A 17,413-nucleotide genomic window follows, 5' to 3' on the forward strand; every position below is an offset into this window, starting at 1 on the left:
TAGCTTTCCAGCCATTCTTCCCCAAGTATTTAATGTAGCCTGGGGTTGTTCTGACTCAAGGACAGGACCTGGCACTTGACCTTGTTGAGCCTCATGTGACTGGCTTTGGCCCATTAATCTATCCTATCCGAATCCTTGTTTTGTTTTGCTTATGTGTGTGGCCTTTACCTTCTATATTAAACTGTCTATCTCAACCCAAAAGCCTTCTCATTTTGACTCTTCCAGTTCTTTGCCCGCTTCCGCTGTGGGGGAATGTGCAAGTGGCTGCATGGGGCTCAGTAGCCAGCTGGCGTTAAGCGATATGACACACTGGAACAGGCTGTCTAGAGCAGCCTTGCAGTCTCCATTGTTGGAGGTGATCAGAACCTGACCAGACAAGACCCTAAGAAAAAAAGCTTTGAAATAGGCTGTGTGGGTTTTACACTCCACCCAGCTAAAAAAGCAAACTGAATTTAGTGTATTTGGAAGAGAGCTTGGACTCAAAAATGCTAATAAGGGATATTATAATTTATTTTGGGGAAGAAAAGATTTGATCTACGAAGAAAAGTGGCTGTATCAATTGAGTTAGCTTCTTTCTCCGCAGTCCTGCAGTACTTACTGGTGTATTCTTAACTCATAGAACATACAGAGTAATTTGTATAAACTCACCTTTTCCCCACAGTGTTGAGGGATGTGGTGAAGAGCATGCATGTGATTGTTACCATAGGTCAGCTCACATAGTGTATTTCATTGGTGCTCTAATAACTTGATGACGTGCCTAGATCTTTTGGAGACTAATTTATCAAGACTAAGATGAAACACTCGATGTGGTGCAGTATGAGAAATGACTGTTGAAGGTAGAGATTTGTAAAATAATTGTAGAGAAGGGGTTGGTAGAGGAGAATAGTAGAATTAGAAGAACTGTTACCGAATAGCAGTAATTGCAGTGGCATTCACTAGGGATCGGTTGTGACCTTAGTATTTATATTAGTGTGGCATGTTGTGCTGTTTGATGTAAGGAAAACAGAGTCAGTACACAGGTAAATTTACGAGAATCTGCTCTGACGAAGCTAGACTGCTGGGAAAGAAAGCAGTTGTCTGGAGCAGAGTGGGTGGCACAGCTGAAACTTCGTACGAAATGACGCATGAGGTTCTTGCCATCTATAGTCAAAGAAAAACAGATAATATTAAGGTAGGTGCACAGATGAAGGAAGAGTGAAATAGGGAGTTTGGCAAAATAATCTAGGAGAAGCTAAGTTCATCTCCACAAATGTGATGAGGTGCTGATCACCAAACCCAGACGAAAACTCTTGTAAGTTAATTGAAGAAGTTGGCACAAGGATATCTTTATGTAAATTAATTAAAATGTCTGCTCATCTGAATGTTAAGGGTTTTCAGTAAGACCATGGAGAGAAGAATGTCACAAACTTAGAGATGTCACCATTAACTTATCTTACATAATGTGACAACTTTTAGAAAGGAATAAGCAGTCAGTTGTAGAATACCTTCCTTTCACTCTTGCAATCTCAATCACTAGCTCTGCATGATGTTGCAGAAGCAAGGGGAACAGGTTTGCTAAAACAAACATGGTCATAGAACCTGTATTACCCTTAGAAATCTAATTATTTGGGCTGTTAATTCTATGCCATGGTAAGGAATTTTGCTGCTCAGTTGAACAAGAAATTAAATTGTCTGTACCATAATCTTGTTAATAGTTCTGCTGGTAATGTTCATGATCTCTTCACAATTTTAAATACTGAGAACTGTAAAGATACCTTTAATTGTACGTGTTCTGAGAACAAAAGTATTACTTTTGCTAAACTCACTGGTACTGTTACTTTGTAGTGTGTTGTGAGCACTGTATCTTATTTTGTAACAGTAACAAATGCAGTTTCCGGAAGTGGGGAAAACCCGAGCTCGTGCTTCTGCGCAAGTTTTCTGCTCCATTTTTTTGCTCAGTTTTCCTGGTGTACATATATAATTAATATGGGTTCTGACTCTCAGCAGACCTCTTTTGTAAGCTGCTGTGTTTCTTAAAATTTCTGCCATGCTAGAATATGACCCCAACAGGAAACCTTCACATTGTTTTCTGCTAGCTTAATGAGTAAAGCAGTGCACTGAATGGCTTGACAAGTGGCATAATTAGCACCAGGGCTGGAATAAAATGGCTTAGCCATTTTAGGATTGGTATTTGGGAGAAGGGAAGACAAAGAGTGGGAAAAGTGTGAAGCAAGGCTTACCTTGTTGGCAGTATTAGACTGTTGATGAGTTCAGCTGCAGTCAGTTAATCAGTCTGGTGTTTATTCAGTTTAATGTGATTTTAGTAGATTTGTATGACCGTGATAGTTACCTCAGATTTTGTGAATATTTTACATTTCTGTACTGTTAAATATGTAAAGAGTCCTAATTTTATAGACTTTCATTCACTTTTACCATCATAAGACAGTAAGCTTTCCTGAGCTTTGTGATGGAGTCCAATTTCTCGTGTAAAGTAAACAGAGAATTTTCATGTGAACATCAGGGAGGAGGAGTTGTTGCAAGGAGCAATGGGAGGTACATCCAAGTGGTTTAGGTCTTTTCATTTTGCTCTTAGGCTAATAATTAAAAATAATGTAAAACATTACTGTAAGTACAACTCACAACTGAAGTAAAATTGGATAGAATGCAAGTAGTCTTTTAAGCAGTGAAGGACATATGATGGGAAGAAGGTGGAATCCAGGCATGTAAGTCCATCAGTAGTAAAATTTTCTCTGTTTCTCCTGTGAGAATGAATGGGTTGGGGTGGGGGAGGGGAAAGGATTGAGTGTGTGAGGGGTTTTTTTAAATTTAAGTAAGTGAGCTCTTCTGTAATTGAAATGACAAAATCAGGTTTTCTAAAAATAAGTGAGAAAAAATTACTGAACCACAAGGGAGTTGTGGAAATGTCTTTTGCAAAATTAAAAGTCTATAAATAGAGCTATTATTGAACAGAGGTATAGGAAATGTACAAAAAAAGTCAGAATTATCACTGAATCCTCACTTGATGTCATTGTTCCAGATAGTGATATTTTACCTTCTTCACTTTATTTGCTTAAAAATCAAAAAAGCTCTTCTAGGCTTCTAATCATAGTCCACAGTTACACATCGTAATAGAACATCATCATGCGGAGTTACGTATCAGTACAGGACAGTAATTCTAGTTTCTGGTCAAGTAATTAAACCTTTGAAGCAATATTTTTTTTTATTTCTGCTGTTAATGTTTGTGGATTTTTAGTAAATTGTCACATTTAGCATCCTACCTGCAAATTCTAGAGAGGCAGATTAGTCTCAGCATGTACCTGGAAGATTGCCAGAGCTCTGGAAGTGATTTTCTTGCTCAGTATCTGCACTTTTGATGCATTTTGCTACGTCAGCGTACTTCTGCTTGAGCAGGTGGGGCCAGCTCCTATAATTCTAACCATCTGTTGGAGAAGTCCCCTATCAGATATGTGTGTCTAAGTAAATACAACACTTCTGAGCTGATTTTCATGGAAGTCTTTAAAATTTCATTGCTTGAATATCGTGTAATAAAAAACTAGTACAGGCCAGTTATAAGCTCTCACAGAAAAGTAGTATTTTTCTTAATTTGACAGATGTGTCACTTTATTGAAATACTACTAATGCATTTAAAACTTGCCAGTCTGGAGAAGATAACAGTTTGAGACTGCTGCATTATTTTGAATGAAAGACTTGTATTCCACTGCTTAGAGAAAACTCAACACAAACGCCCCCCCTTATGAAGTAAATAATCATCTGCATGATGATTATTTACTATCAGGAACTGTGGAGATAGAACATCGAGTAATGGGTACAAATTGAAAGAGGAGACATTTAGGTTAGATGTTGGGAAGACATTCCTTACTCTGAGAGTGGCAAGGCACCTGAAACAGGTTGCCCAGGGAGGTTGTGGATGTCCCAACCTGGCAGCACTGGCCTTGAGCGGTCTGGTCTACTAGGGGTTGGCATGGAGGCTAGGACTAGATGATCTTTAATGTCCCTTCCCATGCCTTAACATTCTGTGATTCTATTCTATGTGTCTATTCACAGAAATTTAAGAAAGATACAGCCTTTTTTATGGGGATGGAAGATGATTAATAAAAGCCATTAAATAAGAGTATGCACAGATAGAAGACTGCTCCAGATCTGTCTGTAGAACAGTCAAAGTATTAATCAAATCTGGGATTTTGAAGTGTGTCAGCATTAGCTTTATATGTTGGATTAATTACTTACTGTTTTCTGCCAATACAGCCAGCAGCCAGCTTCGGGTGTAGCCTATTCCCATCCAACCACAGTTGCCAGCTACACTGTCCACCAGGCCCCGGTGGCTGCGCACACGGTCACTGCTGCCTATGCCCCGGCCGCAGCCACGGTGGCAGTGGCCAGGCCTGCCCCAGTGGCCGTGGCAGCTGCTGCCACAGCTGCTGCCTATGGTGGGTATCCCACGGCACACACAGCTACGGACTACGGCTACACCCAGCGGCAGCAAGAAGCTCCACCACCACCACCTCCTGTCACCACGCAGAATTACCAGGTAGGTTCCTGCTGTGTGATTTTTTTAAAGGTGCTTTGAGAGGAGGAAGCTTTGGAGAAGAAAATGTGATTTTGTGAAACTGCTGCTGTAAAGAAAAGCACTGTCTTGCGTTGGCTCATATGTTGGCTTGTAGTGCAGTAAACTGGGTCATGGAGCTGAAAAGACTGTTCCAGTAAAAATTTTCAGTAGAGGTAGATGTCAGATTCCTGGGTGCCACTGGAGTCTAGTACCAAGCCTGTGAGGACAGAAGTTTGCCCTAGGAGATAAACTACCCTGTAGGTAGTTTTTGGATATCCTCTTCTGAGATCCCTGCCATCTGTGGATACAGGCTTTTGCAAAAGGGCTTTTGCTTTCTGTCCCCTTTCATCCTGAAAGACTATTTTTCTTGCAATAATTTTTCAACTTTTTTATTCCTGAATTTATCCAGGCATTATCTAGATTCTAATTAACATTTTGGTTTGTTGGAAAGAACTGTATTACTGCTGCATGTTCTCAGTTTTTTCATACAGCTTCTGTAATTTGTTATGTATTATGAAGTCAGTTACTAGATACATTTGGAAAAAAAGCGAGTCCCCTAAATGAAATAAAATAATTCCAGTTTACACAGGTTGGACAAAAAAAGATTTTGTTGTTGTATTTCTTGAAATTAAAAAGACTTTTACTACATTAGTATATTTTAGCTGTAGTAGTTCATGCCTGGCTCCCCCTCTGTTAATAAACTCTTTGTGCTTTACCATAAACGTGATGAAGGTGAGAGAATATATGTACATGCATATGGTGGCTTCCAGGTCATCCCCTTCTAAGCTTATCAGAGATCTACTGAGTTGTAAAGGTGTCAAATGAGCTACTTGCCTTGCCTTTATAGGCTAGTTACGCTTCCCTGATGAACTAGCTGATACTCCGAAAAGTAAAGAAGGGTTTTAAAGTATCACTTTCATAGTCTAAAAAAATATAACCAAGAAAAATGTTGTTAATTGTTGGAGTCCAGGGACATTTTTCTTGGTTATATTTTTTAAAGCAAATACAGGCTCATGTTTCTACCCCTGAGAATTTATTTGGCCTTGTAGAAATCCATGTTTTGTAGACATTTGTGATGGGTTTTTTCTTAATATTTTATAGATATAGAATCTGATTATTAGATGTTGAAAACTGGAGAGTAGATGCTTTTCAAAAATAATTTGGTAGAGAAAGGGATTAATAGCATGAGGATAATTTCTGTATTGAGTCTGTAAAAGACCATTAGGACTGTTTCGGGCCTGAAGTATCTATGAAAGTAAATTTAATTTCTCTAATGCATTTATTTGTATATACTGTACATGTAGATGGGGAATTTTTATTCTACTTGAGTAGGCCAGAAGACAATACACTGCTAATTTGACTCTGCTGATGACTTCTATTAGTCTAGCTATATACCTACAGGCAGTTTCTCTTTTTTAAATCCTTAGGATTCCTACTCTTATGTTCGATCTACCGCCCCAGCTGTGGCTTATGACAGCAAACAGTATTATCAGCAGCCAACCGCGACCGCAGCGGCCGTGGCTGCTGCTGCCCAGCCACAGCCCTCAGTGGCTGAGTCCTATTACCAGACAGGTGAGTGACATGATTCAAGGTGCTCTCGTTACTCACAGTCTTGTCGACTACTTTAAGCCTTAAAAATAGTTGGTTTACTGTTTCACATTAATTTTTTTGTTTGTTTTAAGTTTTGTCATGTAATTTCTGTCACTGTGTGGAAAGCTTTTCTGTGCTGAGAACTTCATCACTTGTGACATTGCTATAAGTAGCTGCCTCTGAGGTTTGGACTGCCACTAAATACACTCAAAATGTACTTCTGGGCAAAATTCTTGCTGATTTGTCTAGAAACCTTGCTGAAGTAGGTTGAGATGATCAGTGTTGTGTTCAGATGATAACTCAGTTAGAAATACTATTTCAATTCTCTAGGTACTTCATGTATATGGTTCTCTAATTACGTGCATCATGATTGCTACAAAGCATGAATCCTGCTTAGTTTTCTTTTTATGTAGAATTAGAAGGAAAGTTTAGGCTTTGGTGCTTTGGTTTGGAGTATTCTAGTAAAACTGTTGGTTAAGAAGGTTGTTTAAAACGTGATAGCACAGTTAAAAATAAATAAATAAAAGGCTTACTACTGTGAGCTGTGACTTGATTGAGATACATGGTATGCAGTACATAGCCATGACAGTAAAGCAATCCAGTGCACAACACTAAAATGCAAAACAAATGAAACAAAACTCCCAGAACAAACCCCCACTTTTTTACACATTTGTTCACAAGCACATTGTTGATTTTCCCTTAGTATGGTTTGCATTTCACTCAATTAAAACATGTCAATGTTTGTACACTTGTATTTCCTATTCTCATTAGCTCCGAAAGCAGGTTATAGCCAAGGGGCAACTCAGTACACCCAAGCCCAGCAAACACGGCAAGTGACAGCTATAAAACCTGCAACCCCAAGTCCAGCAACAACGACATTTTCCATATATCCAGTGTCCTCAACTGTGCAGCCGGTGGCAGCTGCAGCCACTGTTGTTCCATCCTATACTCAGAGTGCAACATACAGCACAACAGCAGTAACCTACTCTGGTAAGAATTTTGCATGTTCTCTTGCTGGGATCTTTGCAGTTGCTGCAGAAGAGGCTTTCAATGCTCAGAATTTTAGCAGTGCATGCTCAATTACATCATAGTCTGCTGAGAAGTATCAACCAGTTCAATCATTACAATGGCAGAAAGTTTTGTTGTATCTTTAAAAGAGGTTTGATGTCTTATGTGCCTGTTTGGTTACATGTGAGAATATACAACATGCTGGCATTGCTATCTGAACAGTGACTTATTGTAAGGTGAAAGGGAGAAAATGGAATATAAAACGTAAGGGAATGCATCCGCACAGATGTTGCTCCCAGGAAATGGGAAGGTTGCATCAGTTACAGGGACAGGGAGGAACATTTCAGTATAAATCTTCTAAGTTTGGGTTGTCCTGACCCAAAATGGAATGAGAAATGTGTGCTGAAAAGACTTTTATTCAACCATTAGGAATCCAAAACATAGTTAAAGATGAAAATATGGTAACTTCATAGCCATAGATAGTAATTAACTGGCATGTTACAGATACCCTGTTCTCTGTTTTCTTTTGTTTCCTGCTTAAAAAGGGATTTTAATACTTCCTTGAGACAGAGCCTGGATTTATTCAGCTGGAAATCAAGGACTGTGTAGCCAGGTTTTAGTGAGCGAAGCATCTTCTCTGTACCCAAACAACTTAAATCACTGAAGTAGGATGTAATAGCACTAGATATTCCATCTTTTATCTTAATTTTTTCCCCCTTCCTCTCCGTATTAATCCTTGCCATTTGGAAATGTGAACAGTAAATCTGGTTCTAGAAGATGGCTTGCTTCATGTGGCCTGTGTTAAATCTTTCACTAAAATTCTTGTTCCATCAGACCAAGTCTTACCAGATGTACCAAGAAATTTCATATGTTGTCTAGGGATGCTTTGATATAGCTGACATAACTGAGTGTCTGCAAAGATGTGCCTAGAGTTTAATATATTCCAACACAATTGGTGGCTGTATATTTGTCTGCTGTTAAACATGAAACCAAATTCAAGACTGCCTGACAAGATCTCAGTGAATTACTTATATCTTGTCTTGCCCCTCAACTGTTATGCAACACAGTTTGAATTAGTGTATTATGTAATTGATACACTATATATGGTGATGTAAGATTTGTTTTTATTTTAATTTTTCAGGTACCTCCTATTCTGGCTATGAAGCTGCAGTGTATTCAGCTGCATCATCCTATTACCAACAGCAGCAGCAGCAGCAACAGAAACAGGCAGCAGCAGCTGCTGCTGCTGCTGCTGCGACAGCTGCTTGGACAGGGACCACCTTTACTAAAAAGGCACCATTCCAAAATAAGCAACTGAAACCAAAACAGCCTCCCAAACCACCCCAGATCCACTACTGTGACGTTTGCAAGATCAGCTGTGCTGGACCACAGGTATCTGTATTATATATTATTCTATTGTACTTCATTCTGCTATACTTTATTCATAATTTCTTCAGCTAAAAAAACTGACCCTCTTAAGAGTCATAGAGTTGTTGAATGGCCTGGGTGGGAAAGGAACTTGAAGATCATCTAGTTCCAAGCTCTGTGCTGTAGGTGGGGACACCTTCCACTAGACCAGTTTGCTCAGAGCCTCATCCAGCCTGGCTTTGAGCGCTTCCAGGGATGGGGCACCCACGGCTTCTCTGGACAACCTGTGCCAGTGCCTCACAGCCCTTACAGTAAAGAATTTCTTAATATCTAAACCTACTGTCTCAGTTTGAAGCCATTCCCCCTTACCCTGCCACTCTAGGCTTTTGTAAAATGTCTCTCTACATCTTTCTTATAAACTCCATTTAGGTACTGGAGGGTCCCAGTTAAATCACCCCAAAGCCTTTTCTTTTCCAGGCTGAACAAAACAAATTGTCTTAGCCTTTCCTCATAGGAGGGGTGTTCCATCCCTCTAATCAAGAGTATTTGTTAATTTTTAGACCTGATTCTATACTTCTACTAAAGGAATAATGAAATAAAAATGTGTACTATTAGAAAGAGTTGCTATTGGAAGACATAAAGATACACCCCCTGAGCTTCTACGGAGGAACTTCACCTGACTTCAGAATAATTGAAACTTCGAATGTGATTTGCTTCTTTAGCGTAGGAAACTTCTTAGAAAATACTGTTTCGAAAGCTGTGGAATTACACAAATTTTTTGTGAATGGGAAACCTGAAAATTTATTCTTCAATTGTATTCCAACTTCCCAGTTTAGTGTCTGAGTGGGTACAAGTGCCTAGAAAGTAGATACAAAGTCATGCAGAGTGTTTGTGTGAGAGACTAGCTAAACAGTTCTTTTACTTTAGGTAAACTTCTCACTATTTCCTACTGTCTGCTCTAGGTCACCAATGTTAATATAGGAACTAATATCAACTTCTGTATTTCTTTTTCAGTACAGCTTTATTTGCGCACTACCTTCTTTTAAATTGATTTTCTGCTTATCTGGATCCCCTTAGAGTTTGAGGGAAGCTGAAAATCAAGAATAATTGAATGCAGTGCAGGAAATGGCAGTTTTCTGCTCCTATCAAGTTTTCAGTATCTGTTGACCACTACTTGATGGGGAAGTTGAGAAGTTAGAGGAGAAAAACCTGTATTGTTTTACCTAAGTGTGGGATCCTGATGCTTGAGAAGAACATTTTTGGTCTTAGAAGTGGCTTGTTAATGCCTTAGACTGTGCCATACCGTAGAAGTGTTCAGTGTAGGAGGTACTTCTTAGGTAAAGTGTGTGTTTTCTGCTATGTGTTCTGTATTACATGTATTCCATTGTACAGTAGTACAAAGACAGCTTACTGTGTGTGTTGTCTTTATTTAAATAGACTTACAAAGAACACTTAGAAGGCCAGAAACACAAAAAGAAAGAAGCAGCGTTGAAAGCTTCTCAGAACACCACCAACAACAGTACTTCTGCTCGTGGAACTCAGAATCAGTTGCGCTGTGAGCTTTGTGATGTGTCTTGTACTGGAGCAGATGCTTATGCTGCCCATATCCGTGGAGCCAAGCATCAGAAAGTAAGAGTTTTCTCTTGTTCTTGCCATACAAGTCAGTAAACACATTTCTCCCTATGATTTTTTCTCATTTTAGGGAGGGAGAATATATGCAGAAACAATATAATTTAAATAATTTTATTTAAAGATTTAATTCTTCTTTTTGTTTCAAATTTGTGTTTAGGCTCACTATTAGAAGGGCATTGTTGTAAGAAATGGGGGGAAATAATGCCATGGCATCAATGAAAAGAGAATGTATTGGGATATCATGCAAATCATAGGAAGAAGGTGTGGAGTGAGATGAGGGAAAGGTACCGTTGAGGACATGTGCCCCCTAACTTTTCTCAAGGCTTTTCTTGAGATTCATCTTACTTGTCTGGCTGGGACAGTAAATCTTTCAGTGCACTTTGAAATACCGTTAGCTGAGCTAGTGCAAAGAAGAGCAGTGTTAGGCATCATCTTTCGATCGTTGTTGCCAAGAAAACTGTCCTGTGGAAGCAGGAAACAATGTCCTGTAGTAGACTTTATAATGAGTATGTTTAGAAGACTTCTGCTACACGTGTTTTTCTTATTGTTTGAGTGCTCTCTTGTGGGCATTAGGGAATAAAAACTGTGGGCTGCACTGTGAAATGCTGTGACCCATGTTTTAAATTTGGCCATACAACAGTAGGTGCAATGATAGATAGAATATGTGTTTAGAAATTAGATTTTCCTCATAACTCTGGAAAGATTAATGTCACTAACAAATACAGTATTAATACTCTGCTTTTATAGCTCTTTGCATCTCAGGACACAGGCATCAGTAACATTGTTCCTACTAAAATAAATCTGAGAGCATGTTTAAAATAATCTTCCTCCAAAAATTAAAATATATAGAGACTTGTCTAGTGTTCTTATTTCATAAACTGAGCCATTAAATTCTTGGGTTGTGCTTAATAACTCCATAGGTATATGGAGGATAGTATTTATTATCTTTTTATATTTGGATGTAGTTTTCTCTTTGTGATAGCTGCAAACCATTGCTGGGTTTAGGTTCTTAACAGTGTGAAAATAGTATCTTAAAGGACTCTATTGCTGTGGTAACTAAAGAACTGTGTGTATTCTACTGGAAAAAAGTAATTTTGAAGAGTTACTTGAGCTTAAATTTATATTATTGTGTGATATTAATAAGTCTGTATTCTGATAGGGAACATGAAAAAATCAGAACAAAAGCCTAAGAAATTAATTTGGACAGTTGTGTGCGTATCGTGATCATTTACATGTTCATATTTAAGGCATGTCTCACAGATACATATTTTTTTTAATCCTGCTTTCAAAACTCAGTCTTTAGTTTTGATCTCGCATGTTTTATTCCTGTGGATTACCTGCATTGCTTTTTCAGGAGGTGGGCAGCCATCACCAAAAAGTATGTTATTCCATGACAGACATGTTGTGGAAAGGCCTCTGCTTATTACTTCCAACGATAAGCATGTACCTCTTTACTTTCTATGACATACTAAAGAGTTCTGAAACACCTCTTGAATCCTCCTTAATTATTTCTGTACATTTGGGGGGAAAAAAATAAAAAGGAAAATCTTTGTCTAAGGAATCTCTTCAACTTAGCTAAATAACCTAAAAAGTCGTTCAATATAAAGACTCTTCAAATGTAGCAACCAAAAGACAGTGTTGCTGAACTTGAATTAAACTGCTCTTAGTTGCAGATATTGTTTGGAACCAAAGCAGTTCAATGTGCTGCTCTTTCCAGGGAGTCTAAAAAGTTACCAGGCAACAAAACAGACACATTGAAACACTAGGAGCAAAATGTCTTCTTTAACTGTCCTGAGTTACAAGCTTACTGTGATTCTGTTCTTATCTAAACAGCTGTGAGAGTAAATGCCTGAATTTCTAATTCAAGTAAGCAGGGTGAAAGAGCAAGTACCTGTTTCCTTGTTACAGATGACAAGGAAAGATGACAGCTTTTACATGTCCACCTTTTTCTTTCCCAAGACCACTTCTAGTAAAAAAACCAATAGCTACTTTTTATTTATATTGATTTTTTTTTTAATACTGATATTTTTTCCTTATGATACATTATTTTTATAGCTTTTGCAGGGAGATCATGTTATGAATTTCTCTTCCTACTTACAGGTGGTAAAATTGCATACAAAACTTGGTAAACCCATTCCTTCGACTGAACCAAATGTGGTTACCCAAGCTACTTCCTCAACATCCACATCTGCTTCCAAACCAACTGCCTCTGCTTCAAATATAGCAACTAGCAGCAGTACAGTGAACTCCTCTGTTGCATCGTCTGCAGTGAAAATTCTTACTCCCACAGCAAACACACCACTTAACAATGCATCCAACAACAAAACATCTTCAACTGCTGCTAATATAGCTGTAAAGAAAATATCTACACCGAAAATAAACTTTGTTGGCAAGTATAGAAGTCAGTCTTTATTTTGAAACCTAACCTATTCTGTGAATATTTCTTAAGAATTAGTGCAGCAGACACAAATGTGTTTGGGTAACTCTATCCATTAGTTACTCTGCTGTGTTTAAGGGAATTACTGATAGGTGAAAATGTCTGTAAAAAGTTTTCCTTCAAAATTGTTGGTGTTTTCTGTCACCTGGCCCCTCTTGAATACTTTTCCCATCTTCATAAGAGTGCTCCCACCTTTGGTTTCTTTTGTCGTAGCTGCTGGAGTATACCAGTTTATAGTCCTAATTTCAGTTCACAGCCTGGGCTGTTAATGCACCTGCAGTAGATTGGCAGTTTGTGATGGACAGCTGAAACATCCTTTTTACAGTGAAAAACTAACCATGGAAACTTTGAACTGAACATAACAGAGGTGGGAAGCAGCTGTTCCACAATAAGCTATCATGCTCTTCAAGAAGAGACTATACAGTTGAAACCCTAGGGGCATATATACTAGTACAAACATTATAAGGTTTTGGAATACACAACTTCAATGTTTAGGTAACCTGAACGTTAAAATATTAAATTGTATTGAAAATATATTTAAGTTTTGGTTGATTTTAAAATCTGATAGATTTTAAGACATATAATTTTTGCCCAGATCATAGATGTTTTCAAATAAAATCTTCAGTTTCTCATTTTATGAAGGGTAATAATTTAACTTTTTTTTATTTCTAGGTGGCAATAAGCTTCAGACAACAGGAAGTAAAATGGAAGAAATGAAATCAGCTGAAAATGTTAAAACACCTCCTGCTGCTACAGTACAAACACAGGAAGTAAAACCTGACACAGCAGCTGAACCAGTGACTCCCACAACTCTTGCTGCCTTGCAAAGTGATGTCCAGCCAGTGGGCCATGACTATGTGGAGGAGGTATTAATAGGAAAATGTGTATTATTTTTCAACTGTTTTAGTGAAACATAATCATAGAGTGGTTGAGGTTTACAGGGACCTCTTTAGGTCATCTGGTACAGTCACCTTGCTTAAGAAGGACCATCTACAGCCAGTCACCCAGGACCATGTCCAGATGGTTTTTGAGAATGTCAAAGAATGGAGATTCCATAAGTTCCCTGAGCAGTTGTGTGAAAGCCCAGTCGGTCACAATAAAAACAGAGTGTTCTGATGTTCACCTGTTTTTCAGTTGGTGCTAATGGTCTCTGGTCCTGGCACTGGGCACCATTGAAAAAACAAATCTGTCTCTGTCCTCTTTGCACCTTTCCTCCAGGTATTTATATTCACTGATATGATACCCCTCAGCCTCCTTTTCCGTAACTGAGACAGTTGAGGTCCCTCTGGGTGTCAGTGCAACCCTTTGACATATCAGCCACTCCTCTTAGTTTTGGGTTATCAGCAGACTAGCTGAGGGTACATTCTGCCCATCATCCAGAGCATTACTGAAGGTGTTACAGGACTGTATTGATCCTGGGGGAGCACTGCTGGCTCCTGGCCTCCAACTGGGCTTCAGTCTGCTGATCACCACCCTTGGCTGTGCTGTTCAGACAGCTTTCAGTCCACCTCACTTCATGCTTCTCCAGCCTACGCATTAACAGCTTGTGTAGGAGGATACTGTGGTGAGACTGTGTCCAAGGTTTTACTGAGGTCCACGTGGACAGTCTTGACTTGTCCTGATGGTTTTCTTGCCTCCACTGTACCTGGAAATAGTTTCCAGGATTAGCTGCTCCATTGCCATCCCAGAGATCAAGATGAGGTTGACTATCTGTAAATCCCTGGGTTCTGCTTGAAGAGAAGAATGACAAGGCATTGAACCTGCAAAGGCTTGTGCATATGTTTACATTTCTGTGTTGTGCATGTTTCTTTTTTGCTTCATGTATGAGATAGATGGATCAAGTCTGATGTAAATTTTGCGTGATACACAAATTTGTGATTATTAGCTCACTATGTTCAGGTTTGAATTTACAGTTGCACAGTCTTTGGAATGGAAGGATTACCCAAGCACAATGGTGTCAGAATTGAAGGTTCTACTTTTCTACTTTGCCTTCTTTCAGTCATTGTGTGAACTTCTTAACATGTTTTGGGACACATAGACATTATCCAGTATCACTGGATAATTAGATTGATGGATAATTAGATTTTGTATCAGCTTTATAAAAAAAACACCAAATGTGTTACAACTTTATTTTGCAGGTAAGGAATGATGAAGGAAAGGTGATCCGCTTTCACTGTAAACTCTGTGAATGCAGTTTTAATGATCCTAATGCCAAGGAGATGCATTTGAAAGGGCGGCGGCACAGACTGCAGTACAAGGTAAAAATGCTAATGCTTCTTTCTTAAAATCGATCAGCTGACTGGTCTGGTCACCTGTTCTTAGGTTTAAAGATTAGTCAAAATAGGCATTCTGAGTAAACTGCATATAAAAAAAGAAAAATACATTTCATAGGTAGTATAGTCTTTAAAGAATAATGCAAACTCTGAAACTGTATTTTGGTTGAGGCTTTTTAAAATTGTTTTGAATGTTGCTTGTAGTACAACTGATGCAAGCAACAATAGGTTCTTTATGTTGCTTACCAGGAAGTTTAAAGAGTATGAAATAGTATTCCTCTGTGTTTTGGTTCTTTGATTTTATTGTAGATGAGCAGTATATGTTAAATATGTCACAACTCCATAACCTTGAGGTGAGAACAGGAAAGCAACATTTAATTCAATACTTTTCTGATCTAGAAAAAAGTAAACCCAGACTTACAAGTAGAAGTAAAGCCCAGTATTCGAGCAAGAAAAATTCAAGAAGAGAAGATGAGGAAACAGATGCAGAAAGAAGAATACTGGAGAAGGCGAGAAGAAGAGGAACGCTGGAGGATGGAAATGAGGTAATGCATTATGTTTCATGAATGAATGTGACAAAACTGCTGTCAGATTGTCTGAAATGAAACTCCATAGTTATTTATTTTAAATACTTCAGGGAACCCTGTACTGTCTTGTTTTAAATTGTCATTCTCTCACTGGGATTTTTGTTTGCTACTGTTCAATCCTTCTGAGAAATGCATAGTTCGTAGAATTACTTTGCAATAAATGCAGACCTATTTTTATAACAATAATTCATATTAGTTACCATCTGTTCATTGGTATTTTCTTATGACTACTTAAAGTTGTTGAAGACAGAGAAGAATCTCTCTAGAGCAGTGTCAAGTATTAACTGTTGTATAAAGAGAATGCTTTGATTGATGCACTTCAGGCGATATGAAGAGGACATGTACTGGAGGAGAATGGAGGAAGAGCAACATCACTGGGATGACCGTCGCAGAGTACCAGATGGAGGATATCCTCATGGCCCTCCAGGACCTCTAGGTCTGCTGGGAGTTAGACCTGGCATGCCTCCTCAACCCCAAGGACCAGCTGTGAGTTTCATAACTTGAGAAAAAGATTAAACCATTCTTACCAGGAGGCACAGTTAAGAATTATAAATTATTCAGTGCTACTTCGCTTGTCTCCAGTGTTTCTTAATAAAGGATTTGGAAAAGAGAAGAAGAAATTATATGCTAATGAAATGGTGTAGGTGGACTAGTCTTTCAAAATAAGTCCAGTGAAATGACAAGAAGATGCTTTAAATATTGCTTCTTATGAAATACAAGTAATACTGGATTTTTCTACTTTTTATTTTCTTTGATTGCATTATACATCATTATTTACCTAATTATGGGCAAATGTATGGATAAAAAGTGGCTGGATCATCAGTCTTGGAGAATAATGCTTAGTGGTGCATCAAATTCTAGCAGTGTGGAGTGCAGCACTACATGGGTTGATCCTGGCATTAGATTGATAAGCACCTTATCAGTGATCTGAAGGGTGATGCAGTGAGTGCATACTGCTGAGGTTTGCAACTGGTATGAATCTGAATAATTTTGGGGTGGAGAGAATAGCTGATACCTTTGAGGGCAAGGCCACCATCCAGAGGCACCTAGGCAGGCTATAGGAATGAAACATTACAGAATTTTGCAAGTACGAATGCCTAATGCTGCACTCAGAAAGGAAGAACCCCGTGCATTGATAGAGTCTGGGTAGCAGATCTGCTGAAAGGGGTCTGGGAGTCCTGGCAAACAGCAGTCTGGGCATGAGTCAGCAGTGTGCCCTGGCAGCAGGGCCAGCAGCAACCTGGGCTTTAGTAACAGGAACACAGTCAGTAGATGAAGGGAAGTGATCAGCTGTCATTAGATCCTAACTCAATACTACATTTCATTCTGGAATTTCCAGTAGAAGATATATAAACCATAATAAGCTCAGTGTGGAGCTATCAGGATAGTCAGGGGTCCGGAACACTCGCCCTGTGAGGGAGACTGCGGCATCTGGGATTGTTCAGCCTGGGGAAGAGAGAGCTTCAATGGGACATAATAGCCTTTTAATAGCTGTGCTTTATAAAGGATATGGAGCCATGCTTTTTACAGTCATGAGAGGGTGAGATGCATCCAACTTAAGCCAAGGCAAAAGAGGTTTAGACTGAATAGAGGAAATCATCTTTTTTCCTACACATGTTGTGCAGCCACCATCTTTGAAGGTTTTCAAAAACCAACAGCCTAAAGCCCTGAGCAACATGATGTGGTCTTAAAGTTGACCATGTTTTTCACAGGAGATTAGACCTAGATGACCTTCTGAGATCATTCTGTACAATCCTGTGATTGTACAAAAGTAATAATGGATACTTTATTTTGCAGCAGTATCCAAGTACTTCACAGTTGACAGAAAGGCAAGAGATATTAATGTTGAAAAAGTACCTCTGATCTTGGGATTTGGCCGTAGTTTAATTTTGATACATTTCATATCTTTTCAGACGTGATTGATTGTGGCAAGGTAGACTGTTGAAGAGATTTCATGTTTTGTTACATTTCA

General features: G+C 38.8%; 1 protein-coding gene and 1 non-coding gene across 3 annotated transcripts in view; both read left to right on the top strand.

Moving 5' to 3' along the window:
* Positions 1–17,413, top strand: part of ZFR (zinc finger RNA binding protein) — a 46,710-nt gene that overhangs the window by 13,919 nt on the left and 15,378 nt on the right. For both annotated transcript variants that reach the window (XR_005704508.2, XM_040090937.2), the window contains exons 3-12: positions 4,246–4,528; positions 5,974–6,118; positions 6,908–7,126; positions 8,286–8,536; positions 9,950–10,141; positions 12,245–12,533; positions 13,254–13,447; positions 14,720–14,839; positions 15,254–15,399; positions 15,765–15,927. Coding sequence is in view for 1 of the 2 variants with exons in the window: in XM_040090937.2 (XP_039946871.1) it covers positions 4,246–4,528; positions 5,974–6,118; positions 6,908–7,126; positions 8,286–8,536; positions 9,950–10,141; positions 12,245–12,533; positions 13,254–13,447; positions 14,720–14,839; positions 15,254–15,399; positions 15,765–15,927 (2,002 nt within the window). In the remaining variant the exon portion in view is untranslated. The remainder of the gene's footprint in view (positions 1–4,245; positions 4,529–5,973; positions 6,119–6,907; positions 7,127–8,285; positions 8,537–9,949; positions 10,142–12,244; positions 12,534–13,253; positions 13,448–14,719; positions 14,840–15,253; positions 15,400–15,764; positions 15,928–17,413) is intronic.
* On the top strand, positions 1,498–1,635 carry LOC120766016 (small nucleolar RNA SNORA66). The gene has a single exon (XR_005704558.1). It is a non-coding gene; the product is annotated as a small nucleolar RNA SNORA66 (small nucleolar RNA).

The sequence above is a fragment of the Hirundo rustica genome, chromosome Z (genome assembly GCF_015227805.2).
Source record: "Hirundo rustica isolate bHirRus1 chromosome Z, bHirRus1.pri.v3, whole genome shotgun sequence".
In the NCBI taxonomy this organism is placed as follows: Eukaryota; Metazoa; Chordata; class Aves; order Passeriformes; family Hirundinidae; genus Hirundo; species Hirundo rustica.